At 40.6% G+C, this 12,042-nt stretch overlaps 1 protein-coding gene across 1 annotated transcript in view; it reads left to right on the forward strand.

Moving 5' to 3' along the window:
• Positions 1-9,837, forward strand: part of UBP2 (ubiquitin-specific protease 2) — a 40,415-nt gene extending 30,578 nt beyond the window's left edge. Inside the window, exon 3 of the mRNA XM_087664851.1 lies at positions 9,073-9,837. Coding sequence (XP_087520977.1) covers positions 9,073-9,313 — 241 coding nt within the window. The 3' untranslated portion in view covers positions 9,314-9,837. The remainder of the gene's footprint in view (positions 1-9,072) is intronic.
• The last annotated feature ends 2,205 nt before the right edge of the window (positions 9,838-12,042 follow it).

Genomic DNA, 12,042 nt, shown 5'->3' on the forward strand with positions numbered 1-12,042 from the left:
GTGTTTTACCCCCCTTTTGAAGCTATTGGTGCCATCAGATTTGTCATCAGAGCTACGAATCAGAAGATACATTTCAGCTGATTTTCTCTCTTTCTATAGCATTCTCTCATCTCCTCCAGTCTATGCTCAAGTATTCTCAACAATTCTTAGCGATGGGTAGTAGAGTATAGCCAAATTTGGTGGACAGCAGAGAGTTTACTGCTGTAAACCCTAAATTACAGCAGTAATTAGGGTTTAGCAGCCACCTTGGGACCCGTGCCATCAGTCAAAGGCATTGTACACTGAAATTAGCACCGGAAATTCATGGAATTGTGAGGATTTCAGATGCTAGCCCATCTATTGTGAATTTGGGGTAGCATTTGACCAGTTGGGGTTCCATTAGAGCAAGTCCTGGGTGAAAATCAAGGGGCAATTTGCCCGAATGCTTTGCTGATTATTGGAATAACAAGGGGCTTTTGAATCGGCCAAGGAGATCGTGAGATCTCGGCTTGTAATTTATCCATCAGCAACTGAAATTAAAGAAATACCGAAAGGGGCGCCAGTTTTGGGGCCAATAGGGTGTCCACTGTCCAAGTTTATGAAGGTAAAGTGAGCATTTCAATTTATGTTCATTTGCTAATTGCTGTAATTAAGTGCTTAATCAGGTTAAACCACCCTATCCGAGAAGGAAGGCTGGTTTCAGAGTCCAAGGCATGAGTATCCTTGCCAGCAATTAGCATGTCATCAACATACAACCAAGATAATCAAGCTGCCATCTGCTCCCTTCTTGGTGTACAAGCAGTGATCCACTTGACTTCTATGAAAACCTTGAGACTGCATAAATGTATCAAACTTATGATACCATTCTCTTGGTGCTTGTTTCAGCGCATACAAACTCTTTTTGAGTTTACATACCATCTTCTCTTTTCCTTTTGCCACAAACCCTTCAGGCTGTTACATATATATGTCTTCATGCAGATCACCATGTAAGAATGCAGTCTTTACATCCATCTGTATGAGCTTCATATCTTCAGCTGCAACCGACTTCCAAGTCCAAAAATGGTTCTCAATGTAGTCATCTTGACTATAGGAGAGAAAATCTCATCAAAGTCAACTCCATGTTCTTGCTTGTACCCCTTCGCAACCAATCTTGCTTTGTACTTTGGCGAGGAACCAGAAGTGACCTTCATCTTGTAAACCCATTTGCATGGAAGGGTTTTCTGCCTTTTAAGCAATTGCACCAAGTCCCAAGTGCCATTTTTCTCAAGAGATTCCATCTCTGACAACGTGGCTTTATACCATTTCTTGCTGTCCTGTTTGTCCATTGCTTCCTTGAAGCAAGTTGGTTCACCACAGTCTATCAACATGACATAATCAGCCACATTGTTTGCATCAGAAACGAATCTGTCAAGTTGTCTAGTAGCCCTAGACGATCTCCTAACCCAATGATCATTGTTTGTGATTGTTGAGCCTACAAATTTCCATTTTCAGCTTGCTCTCCTAGCATTTCAGCTTGCAAATCAGCATTAACAGCTTGCTGTCCTGATTATTCTTGCACATCCAATGGCTCATCATTATGGGCAATGACTGGCTGATCATTTCCAGCATTATTTTCTACATTTGCAGGTTCATTTATAGCAGGTATTTGTTGCTGTACAGCGGGCACATTTTGCTGTCCAAAAGGTATTTCTTTTCGGAATACAACCCTATGGACCTCCTCAGTCTTTTCGGGCTGTTTATGCATGCGATCTTTCTGGAAGATAACATCATTGCTGCGTACTATTTTCCTTGTTTGGGATCCCATAATCTATATCCCATTTCACTCTCATCACTATATCCTAGGAAAATGCATTTACAAGACTTTGGCTCAAATTTACTGTGTTTTTCTTTACGAATGTGTACAAAAGCCTCGCAGCCAAACACTTTCAGGTGAGCATATAAAGGTGGCTTGCCAGACCACGCTTCTTGAGGGATTTCCCCCCACCCCTCCAAAGACCTATTCGGTGATGATCGATGAATCAAGTGAACAGCTGTCATAACAGTTTCTACCCAAAAGCCAAGGGGTAATGCAACATGAGACAGCATAGTACGGATTTTATCTTGTATGGTCCGATTCATACGCTCTGCAACTCCATTTTGGGGTGGATTATGAGGGGTAATGAGCTCCCTCTTTATCCCTTTGTTGTCACAAAATGCTTGAAAGGCCTTGGACACATATTCCCCACCATTGTCAGAGTGAAGACACTTAAGTATCTTATCAGTTTGATTTTCAACCAATGCCAAGAATTTTTGAAACTTATCAAGCACTTCGTCCTTGCTACGAATAGGGTAAACCCATACCTTCCGTGTAGCATCATTGACATAGGTGACAAAGTATTTCTTTCCCCCTGAAGATAACCCTGGCATATGATATACATTAGAATGTATCAACTCTAGAGTAGATTTCAACGAAAGAGACTTCTTATGAGACGTTTGTGCATATTTACCATAAACACAATGATCACAATGCTCAAAATCAGCATAACGAAGACAAGGCAAGTAACCCAAATGAGAAAGCACTTTCATTCCAGTTTGACTCATGTGTCCCAATCGGCCATGCCACAAAGAAACACTTGGTTGCTCGGTCACGGCAACAACATGGTCACACACTCTAGAAACATGGAGAGGATACAAGGTATCACTTTTACAACCTCTGGGAATCACTCTAGATCCCTTATAGAACTTCCATTTCCCATCACCAAAGGCGGTATGAAATCCATTGTCATCTAGTTGCCCTGTGCTAATCAAGCTCTTCTTGAGTTGAGATACTTGCCATACATGCTGAAGTGTGAAGACAGAACCATACTAAAACTGCAACTGCACATTGCCAATATCTGCGATGTCACATGCATAGTTGTCTCCAAGATGGACAACACCATATTGACCCCATGTATAGTCAGAAAATCACTCACAATGAGGGGTGACATGAAAGGAAGCACCTAAATCTAGAATCCGAGTGTGCATGTCATCATTCGTATTTGCAAGTAAGACATGTGTACTAAAGTGTGAAGAGACAAAGAATACGTCATTCCCATTGTCACTGTCATGAGTGACTACATTCACCTCTTCAATGTTGACACTGCTCTTCTTAGGCTGACTCTCTTTCTTCTCTTCCTTGCTATCATTTGTCTTCTTGCCCTTTTTTTTCTTTTTCTTCCATTTGTAGTAGTCACGTTTAAAGTGACCCTTCTTGCCGCAATGATGGCATTCAACATTCTTACCACATGATTTTTTGCGTCCCTTGCTATTAGATTTGCTTTTTTGCTGTGATCTGCCCCTAGTATGCAAAGCACTGGATGACTTACTGGATGCATTGTTCTGCCGATTCATTTCTTCCATGAGTAGAGCACTCTCTACATCAGCATACAAAAGCATCGCATTAGTATCCCAACTCTTTGGTAGAGTGCAAAGCAAGAACGTAGCCTTAAATTGTTCATCAATCTTGAACTCCAAGGCAACCAATTGGCTGAAAATGGAGTTAAACTCACTCAAGTGAGTAGACATTGCTGTACCCTCTTTCATACGCAAATCCATAAGCTTTTTCAGCCAGTAAACTTTGATTGCGGCGCTCTTCTGGGCATACAGTTCTTCCAGTTGAGTCCAAATAGCATAGGCGGAATCCAAACCTTCAATGTTAAACAACAAGGCATCAGAAATCGATAGCTCGATGGTTGAGCATGCAAGCTCATTTAACTCATGTGCTAGGTGTCCAAATTTCAGCAATTTCAGCAAAACCCCCAAAATTTTCAAGTGCTAGGTGTCCAAATTGCATGGAATTAAACGAGCATGTACATAAAATGACCAAATGGTGCAAAAATTTTGCCCAAACAGCAAAATCCCCAGACTGCACGGGGTCCAATGTGCATCAATGTCGAGAAATTGGGTAAATTTCAGCCCAATTCTTGCATGTACATGTAAAGCCCCAAATGTCGGAGGCAAAATGTCACAAATTCCTGCAATTTCTAAGACAAATATCATTGTTGTGTCTTGCTCACATTAAATCAGGACAAATCCCCAAATTTCTCCGGTCCAGAGTACACAAATTTTAGTGAAATTGAAAATTTTTCACTAAAATGTGAAAAGCCCTAAAATTCCCAAGCAAATGTGCACCGATTTTGTAATTTTTGAGTCAGATTGTCGAGTTATGCATTAAAGTTCCCAAATCTGAGAAAAGCCCTACTTTTTCAGGAGAAAATTTGCACAGATTTGTATTCTATGCTTGTACGCGCGAATGTCCGGTAGGGAAAGGAAAGGATTTAGATTTTTCTTAAAAAAAAAAGATTTAACGTTGACTGGCAAATGGGCCCGTGACCTGCCTGGTCATGGGTGACCTGTTGAACAGGTCACTGCGTGCCCTGTCGGATTAGCCCGTTTGCTGGTCATCATGTCCTACTACTCACGTCCGCGCTGAGCCCGGTTGCATGTTGCTTGGGCTTGGTCGCCTCCTGTAGCGTGTCGCCTAGGCCTGCTACTCGTTGAGCTTGTGTACAGTTCGTGCGACAACTGCAACACTGCCCGCTAGTCCGATTGCCTCTTTTGCACCTGCCAAATATTGATGATTGGTGCTTGAAGCTCTTGCTCTCACTTAGCTTGATGACTGTTACTGTCTTCGGAAAGCGTGCACAACCTGTGATCTCTGATACCACTGTGAATTGAGTGATGCGCAGTGGCGATGCAATGTTCGGCGATAAAAATGTCAGGTAGAGAGCAAACCGTGAGCAAGAATAGAGAGAGAGAGTCAGAGAGAGAGAGATGCACGATGTTCTTGGGTACAATCTTTGTTGTGCGTATCTCTTTATGTTTTAGATAGATATATATGAAAGTACAGATGTGCTAAGGGTGTGTTCACACCCGTGCACATATAAAAGGCACGATGGCCCTTTATTCCCAACAGATAATTCTCATCACACTACATACAACAATGTCCATCAAAGTAGAACCATGGATACCCTAGTAGTGGGTGCGCAAGCCATCAGAGGTGCCTCGAAGAGAACTTGATGTCAAAGTCGATTGTACTAGCTCCTGAAAATAGAGAAGGATCATAGCAGCTCTCATGTCTGTCAATGATGCCTCTGATGTAGCACACATGACCATCTTGTCACCAATGCTGTAGCGCATAAATGACCATGAATTCTTGTCTGTTAGCCAAATCGCCAAAGTGTCCCCTCATGTGAGCTCCATACGAAAGCCACCTGCTCTGTGTCAAATAACTAGCCCATCATGAACCTGGATGTCACTTCTAGCTCCAAAATTTGTACCTGTCAAACTTCGGTCGATGCGTCACGGATGTCCCTCTCTCAATCCTGTGCATCTGTATAAAAATATAGATGAGGCACGGTTGGCCCATCTCACCACCCTCTTACACTCCCTCTTTGGCATTGGAGAGTTGTGAGGGATGATCGCATCACCACCACTAGAAAGCAGTTGAGGAAGGAGCCGCCAAGCCCTTCCCATGATCCGAAGAAGAGGATCCCTTCCGCGCCTTGGACTTCACCTTGGCTAGAGGATCTGAGTCGAAATCTGAGGTAGATGATGACTCGTCAAAGGAGTCCGTATCCCGCTTCGTATTCTGCTCCTTTTTCTTCCTGGAAGCCGCTAAATCTTTGTAGTCCTTCCGTAAATGACCTTTCTTGCCACAGTGGTAACACTGGGCCTTCGACTTCTTCGTCTTCGAGCTCCTCTGTGAAGCTGTAAAAGCCTTACGGGAATCTCCATGTAATGTATCATCAGTGGATGTGCATGGAGCAGCCATGTGTAGAGGTTTGAGAAGAGAAGTAGAGAAAAGAAGGTATTTGGAGAGGGAAGGCATCCAAAACATGAGCACAGATCGCAAAAAAACAAGAGTTCACATACAATATAATCCAAAATCTGACCAAAATATGACAAAAGCTGCTGCAAAAAGTAAAAAAATCAGTTAAAAACAGCAAAAACAACAAAAACAGCTTGATAATGCAAGCACCCAGCTAGGAGGAGATGTAGAGGCACCGGAACGCAGGCTGTATGGATGCTGATGTTAGCAAAAAAACGCAGGTAAAACAGGTCACTTGGTTGGAGGTAGTCGTTTGATCAGCAAGGGTTAAAATAGTCCTAAAATCAGCAAGAAAACATGGAGGAGCACTAATCCTGAAATCTAATACCATGTCAGAAGTGGTGTAGGAATGAAAGTATAAACATGTGCTGAAATAATCTGTTGAACACAAGACAAAAGAAAAGAAAGAGAGAACACAATACAGATGAGAACTCAGATGTATGCTTGGGAAATGGAATCCATATACCAAGACATGAGACAGTACAGAAGCAATGTGAGTCAGTGGTTGTGGAGGCACTGGAACATACTCTCTCTCCCTAAGAACTGTTAGGTGAAATGAGGAGGTGGTAGCTTGAGAATATATAGGCCAAATAAATGCCATAAAATATGACTGGTCGGCCAACATTAAATGCTGGCTGACTGGCTGCAAAAAATGCCAAATCCCCATAAATATTGACAAATAAAATGCCTAAAATATCTCTAGTGCCCAGTCTACTGTACCGCATGTCCAGACTCAGCCATGAACTGACTAATCTGCCAACAAGTACCATGCACGAAAGGTTTTATACTATACCATACTTTAGGTAGTGTACCTTACGTATTAGTACCATAAGGTACCAACTTAATGGATATATCTTTTCCCATTCAAACTGCACTTTGGGATGAGCTAAATGCTTCTTATATTAATATGATTCTTCCATGAGATTAGGTTATTTGAGTTTCAAACAATTTCTCTCAACCTTCTCTCTCTCAAGCCTACACTTCTCTTATTTGTATGCTCATTCATGTATGATGTATCCACTCTGATCTATGTAGTTGTAAGTTGTAGGTAGCAGTAGCGCATGTTGCGTATGCAACATTAGATTTTGACATGTTATCCTCAATAATTCATCTTATATATTCTAATAGCATTGCTATTTACACTTGAAATATCTATTCTATTATCTTTAGTCCAAAATAATCAAGTTATTTTTTTATACTAATATCTTACCGTATCTTACAAAATCTTAAGATACCATTTAGTACCGTATTTTATTGTACCGTACCATATCGTAACTAATAACTATGGAAGAATGATCTATTTCGTCCATATTTAGGTAAGTGGTAGTCATTTTGCCTAACGATATTCTTATTTACAGTAAGTCATTGGAGAAGCATGCCAAACACTTACGTATCATCTTACGTCTCTTAAGACCAGAACAATTATTTGCTAAACTATCCAAGTGCGAATTTTTCACACGAAGTTATTATACCTTGGTCATGTCATCTTCATTGATGGAATTTGAATTGATCCTGAAAAGGTATTAGTATTACTTGATTGGCCTATTTCTGTGACGATAAGGCAAATAAAATCTTTTTAGGTTTTACGGGGTTCTTTCAGAAATTCATTATGGACTATGCTCATATTGCTGAACCCTTAACACGTTTGCTTAAGGGTGTTCAAAGCAAGAAGAAGCATGTTAGTCTACCTGTTGTTTAGACTAGTGAGCTCGATCAATGCTTTCAAATATTGAAATGGCTTGTTATCACCACACTGATGTTATAGATTATTGATTTGAATAAATCTTTTGAGATTCATACAGATGCGAGTGATTGTGCTGTAGGAGCTGTTCTTTATTAGGATGGTTGACCTATTGTGTTGACCTATTGTGTTTGAGAGCCATAAGCTTGTTGATGCTCAAATACGTTGTACTACCCAAGAGAAGGAATTATTGGCGGTCATCCATACACTTAAAGTATGGCGCCATTATTTACATGAACTCACCTTAAGAGGAGGGTAAGGTGGTATTACTTGGAAGTGGTCATTTCGTAGGTTCATGGGTGCCAAAGTGCTAATCCATGGGTAGCCTCTTTTGAGTTTTGACTTCAGCTTTGACCAACCTACTTGCCATCGGTCATCGGCCTTTATTTACAGTTTGTGCATGTTGGAAATGCAATCCACACTTGCTAGAGAAAACCAGCTCACTATTGGTGCAGTGGTGATGAGTTGAGACTAGGTTTGAATCCTAGGCCAAATGAAGGAAGATTTCCATAATTGGATAGATGGGAGGTCGTACATCACCTTAAGGTTTTTGGGGTTAGATGGCTAGTCCAATTATGGGAAACTTCCGGTTAAGTGCACATTGGCGTGAACAATATTGGGATGGGTGACCTCTCGGGAAGGGGGGGGTACAAGGGTCTCCACCTATTTTCTAACTCAGTTTGTGCATTCTCTCTCATCAAACGGTATGGGACATTGTTCTTATGTTTTGCTGAAGAGAGTATGTATGGGTCTTAATCATGCCATCAACTAGGAGTGAGGGTTTCATAGAAACTTCTGACTCTTTTTTGAAGGGTTTAGTGAACGATCAAGTTGCAGGCTAATGAAGCTCTTGGGGGCCTTATTGCCTGTATGCTAAAAGCCCTTGTGGATAACACCTATGCTTAGGTAGCAGATAACACCTCTTCGTATGCTTGAAAGAGGGTTGCTAATTAAGGGGCACCCTAATGCTGTAGTCTAAAGTTTGGTTTGTGAAGCTCATTTTACCCTGATTGTTACACACATTCTTATCATTTGCAAACTTTTCCTTAGTGCTATTCTGTAATAGGACATTAGAAATATTAGGCATATTGTTTGTGAGGAAATGCCATCTCATTTATATCATGTGAAGATCACAGTGTTCATTTTCGCTTTCAGATCATTTAAAAGTAGGTATGGGACTGCTCGATTGTACTTACTTGCAAACAATAAAAACTTCAATATAATCACTCTAGCTCACTGGATCTTGCATGAGGATTTTTTAATCTTTCACAATCTGTTTTCTTCCTAGGATTGGAGTACTTGAGGTCATATTTCTAAGGTTTGGTTATTGGAAGTTCTGTTATTCAGTATTTCGATGTGTTTTTAAAATGTTTTATTGTGGTCGTTTCTCTGAATTAAACTCATGCATGCAATTAAATGTGCATACGTCCATGTTTGCATGGATTCACATATAGCTTTCTTGTTTTGCTTTAACTTGTGTTTTAATCTCCTTAACTGGCCTCAGGTATCTTGACTTGGAGAGCTGCGTTTATCGATTGGTTGGAGTGGTTGAACATGGAGGCACTATGAGAGGTGGCCATTACGTTGCATATGTAAGGGGTCCAGCTCTTGAAGGTGAAAATATTGATCTGGATAGGGATTGCTGGTATTATATTAGCGACTCAAGTGTTCACAAATCTTCACTGCAAGCTGTTCTCAACAGTGAAGCTTACCTTCTTTTTTACGAGAAGTGTAAATTTGATTAAGAGCACTACTTTTATCAACTCGCATTGAATTCAGGTCATGCAATATTCTGAGCTGTTGTATGTCATCCATTTGGTTTCTGCGACTGGTAACTTTGTTTATGGGTTTGACCATACTAGCACTTGCAAGCTGATGTCTTGAAGGAATGCGTCAGCAATGCAAGCACTATTCAGGCTAAGCTGCTCTTCATTATCTGTTCATTGCTTCTGGAAAAGCTACCAGATGCATGATGAGTTAGACCCTCTAGTTGCATATTCAGATACAGATGGAGAGTACTTGCCATGGTAAAAGTTGCAGGACTTTTACATCTATATCAAGCCTGACGGATTTGTAACTCTGTTGCAATTAAATAAGGCAGTGTTGTTAGAAGCAAAGATCAGAGCTCGCCTAAAGCAACATGCTTGGTGCGATATCCTGGTTATTTTTTGTGTTGCAAATTGCTGCTTCATTTTTGAAGCGTGTGATGCTGGGAAAGAAGTTCATGTTTCATATGTCGAAAATATAGAATCTACAACTTCTAATCCAAGGATCTTACGTTTGCAGTAAATGTAATTTTCATGTTTCTTTCAAACTCATGACATTATATTTCTATCAAGGGTTGCTGAAAGGGTCTTTCAGGGATCAACTTACACAAAAAGAGAAATAGAAAAGAAAGGGCTGTTCAGCATGGAGCCAATTAGATGATTAGTTGGGTTCCTTAACCAACTATGGTCTTGGCTTGCCATTGTCATCACTATATGGCAAGGGAAATCTGGTGTTACACTAAAATGTGAGGAACTTCTATAGTCTATTCTTATTCAAAGTTGATGCACTGCAATCTCTCTCCATTAGGGAGTAAGTGCTCTACATGCCCCTCTCCTTTTATTCCCCCTCTTTCCCCTGTTATGCCGACATAAAACCCCTCTTAAAGAGTATTATAAAAGACAAAGTGAGGAACCTCACCTAGCTTGGGATACCTTTGCGATTTCTTATTGGTGATGTATGAAGGGTTGAAGTCGGGGGCCAGATCAATAATGTGCCCAGCAGCCATTGTGACCTTATTGTATCAATTGGTTGCTGGGTTGCAGATTTTCGGTGCAACTTGTATAGATAATCAACACAATGACATTACCCATAGTCAAGATGGTAGACAGCTGCATAAATTGAAGGAATCGTCGCCCTTGTAAAATAATTGTAGTAGTGATTCTCAAATTGATGTAGGTCTGTTTCTGAGCTACAAAGTTGATTACTTTAGCAATACATGGATTTTCTTGGGCTGGGAGAAGGGGGGTTATGTAGGTAAGAAAATGAGGCGATTGTTAGTACAATGACATTGTCCATAGTCTCGATGAAAGGTGCATAAATAATCACTGCCTATTGCAATTACAATAACGATTCTTGAAGTGATCTAGGTTTATGCATTAGCTACGAAGCTGATGTATTTGTTGAGTAGTACATGGTTTATTTTGGTTGGGAGAGGAAGTAAGAGAAAATTTAGCTCTTGTAGACAGATTTAGACAACTCGGTCACCAAAATCGCAGTTATGTAGCTTGAAGTTCGGAGGAACTTTAGCTCTCTTATCACAACTCAATTAGCTATACATCTATCTTATGTATTGACGACTCGTTAGCTTGTAAGAGCTAATGAGTCAACTAGTGTGTAGTTACAGTGCATTAGTTCACTTAGTATGACTAGACTATGGATTTATTTTCCTATTGTACTTCTTGATTACCATATTACGTTTGAGTAGTTTTTGTCTCAAATGCTTCATCTTTTGGATTCCATGCTCGTTCATGCCTTTTGGTTAGTATCATGCTTTCAATAATCTCCCATGCTCACATGGCCAATGTTGTTGGTTTTTGTCGTTGAAGCCTTTTACCCTTTTGTTTCTCCCCCCTACCCATTCCTTTCTACCTAACGTCTTATTTTCTAGTTGTGTGATCTCTTGTTTACTACATGCAAACTACTTTCTTCATTTGGTACTTGTTGCAACTTGTGTTTTAGGATGCTAGGTGATCGTGAAGAGTTGGGATTGGTTTGCTTGGGTTGCCATTGTTGTCACTTTGTTGGTATCTGCTTTTAATCATATTTTGTTTGTGGGATCTCCTATGGGTTGGTACATTTTGTGCTTTTATTGATTTGAACTATGTCCTCTTGATTGGTTTGTTTTCACCATGAGTGCTCTAGGTATCCCTCTCCAACCCTTGCCATCTCCATTCACTCTTATGGTACCTTTGTGTTTTTGCTAATGATAAGCTTAAAGGGTTTGGCTACTCTACTTGAAGTGCTCTTATGAAGCTTGATTTGTATGCCTTGAGGGCTTAGACCTCAAAGGATCTAGTGAGCTTTCTTCACATGAAGTCTATGTTATTGGAGCATGAGCCCGCACCTAGGCCACAAGGGAGATTATTGGCACTTTACATGAGCCTTAAAGGTGCATACAAGGATGATATGAAGGAGAAGGTGAAGTGTTTCTTCTCGAAGCTAGTGGCTTTTCAAAAGTGCAAGGAAAAAAAAGGTTAAAAGGACGAGTCTAACTCTTTGTCATCCTTGAATGTCCCATAGTGATTCTAGTTGCACAACTAAGGCCGTGGTGACCAAGGAATTAGTCTACTAGCCATAGTGATGCCATCCCTCATGAGTTCCTTGAGAGGGTTGTGGTGGGCTTGAGGGCCTCGTCCACTTCTTAATGTGGTGGACCTTGAGGGAGGCTACTTACAAGCATGTGTTCAGTTAAATAGCTTAGATCCTA

This window comes from Lygodium microphyllum, chromosome 23 (genome assembly GCF_053477565.2).
Source record: "Lygodium microphyllum isolate KBCC chromosome 23, Lygodium_microphyllum_v1.1.10, whole genome shotgun sequence".
Lineage (NCBI taxonomy): Eukaryota > Viridiplantae > Streptophyta > Polypodiopsida > Schizaeales > Lygodiaceae > Lygodium > Lygodium microphyllum.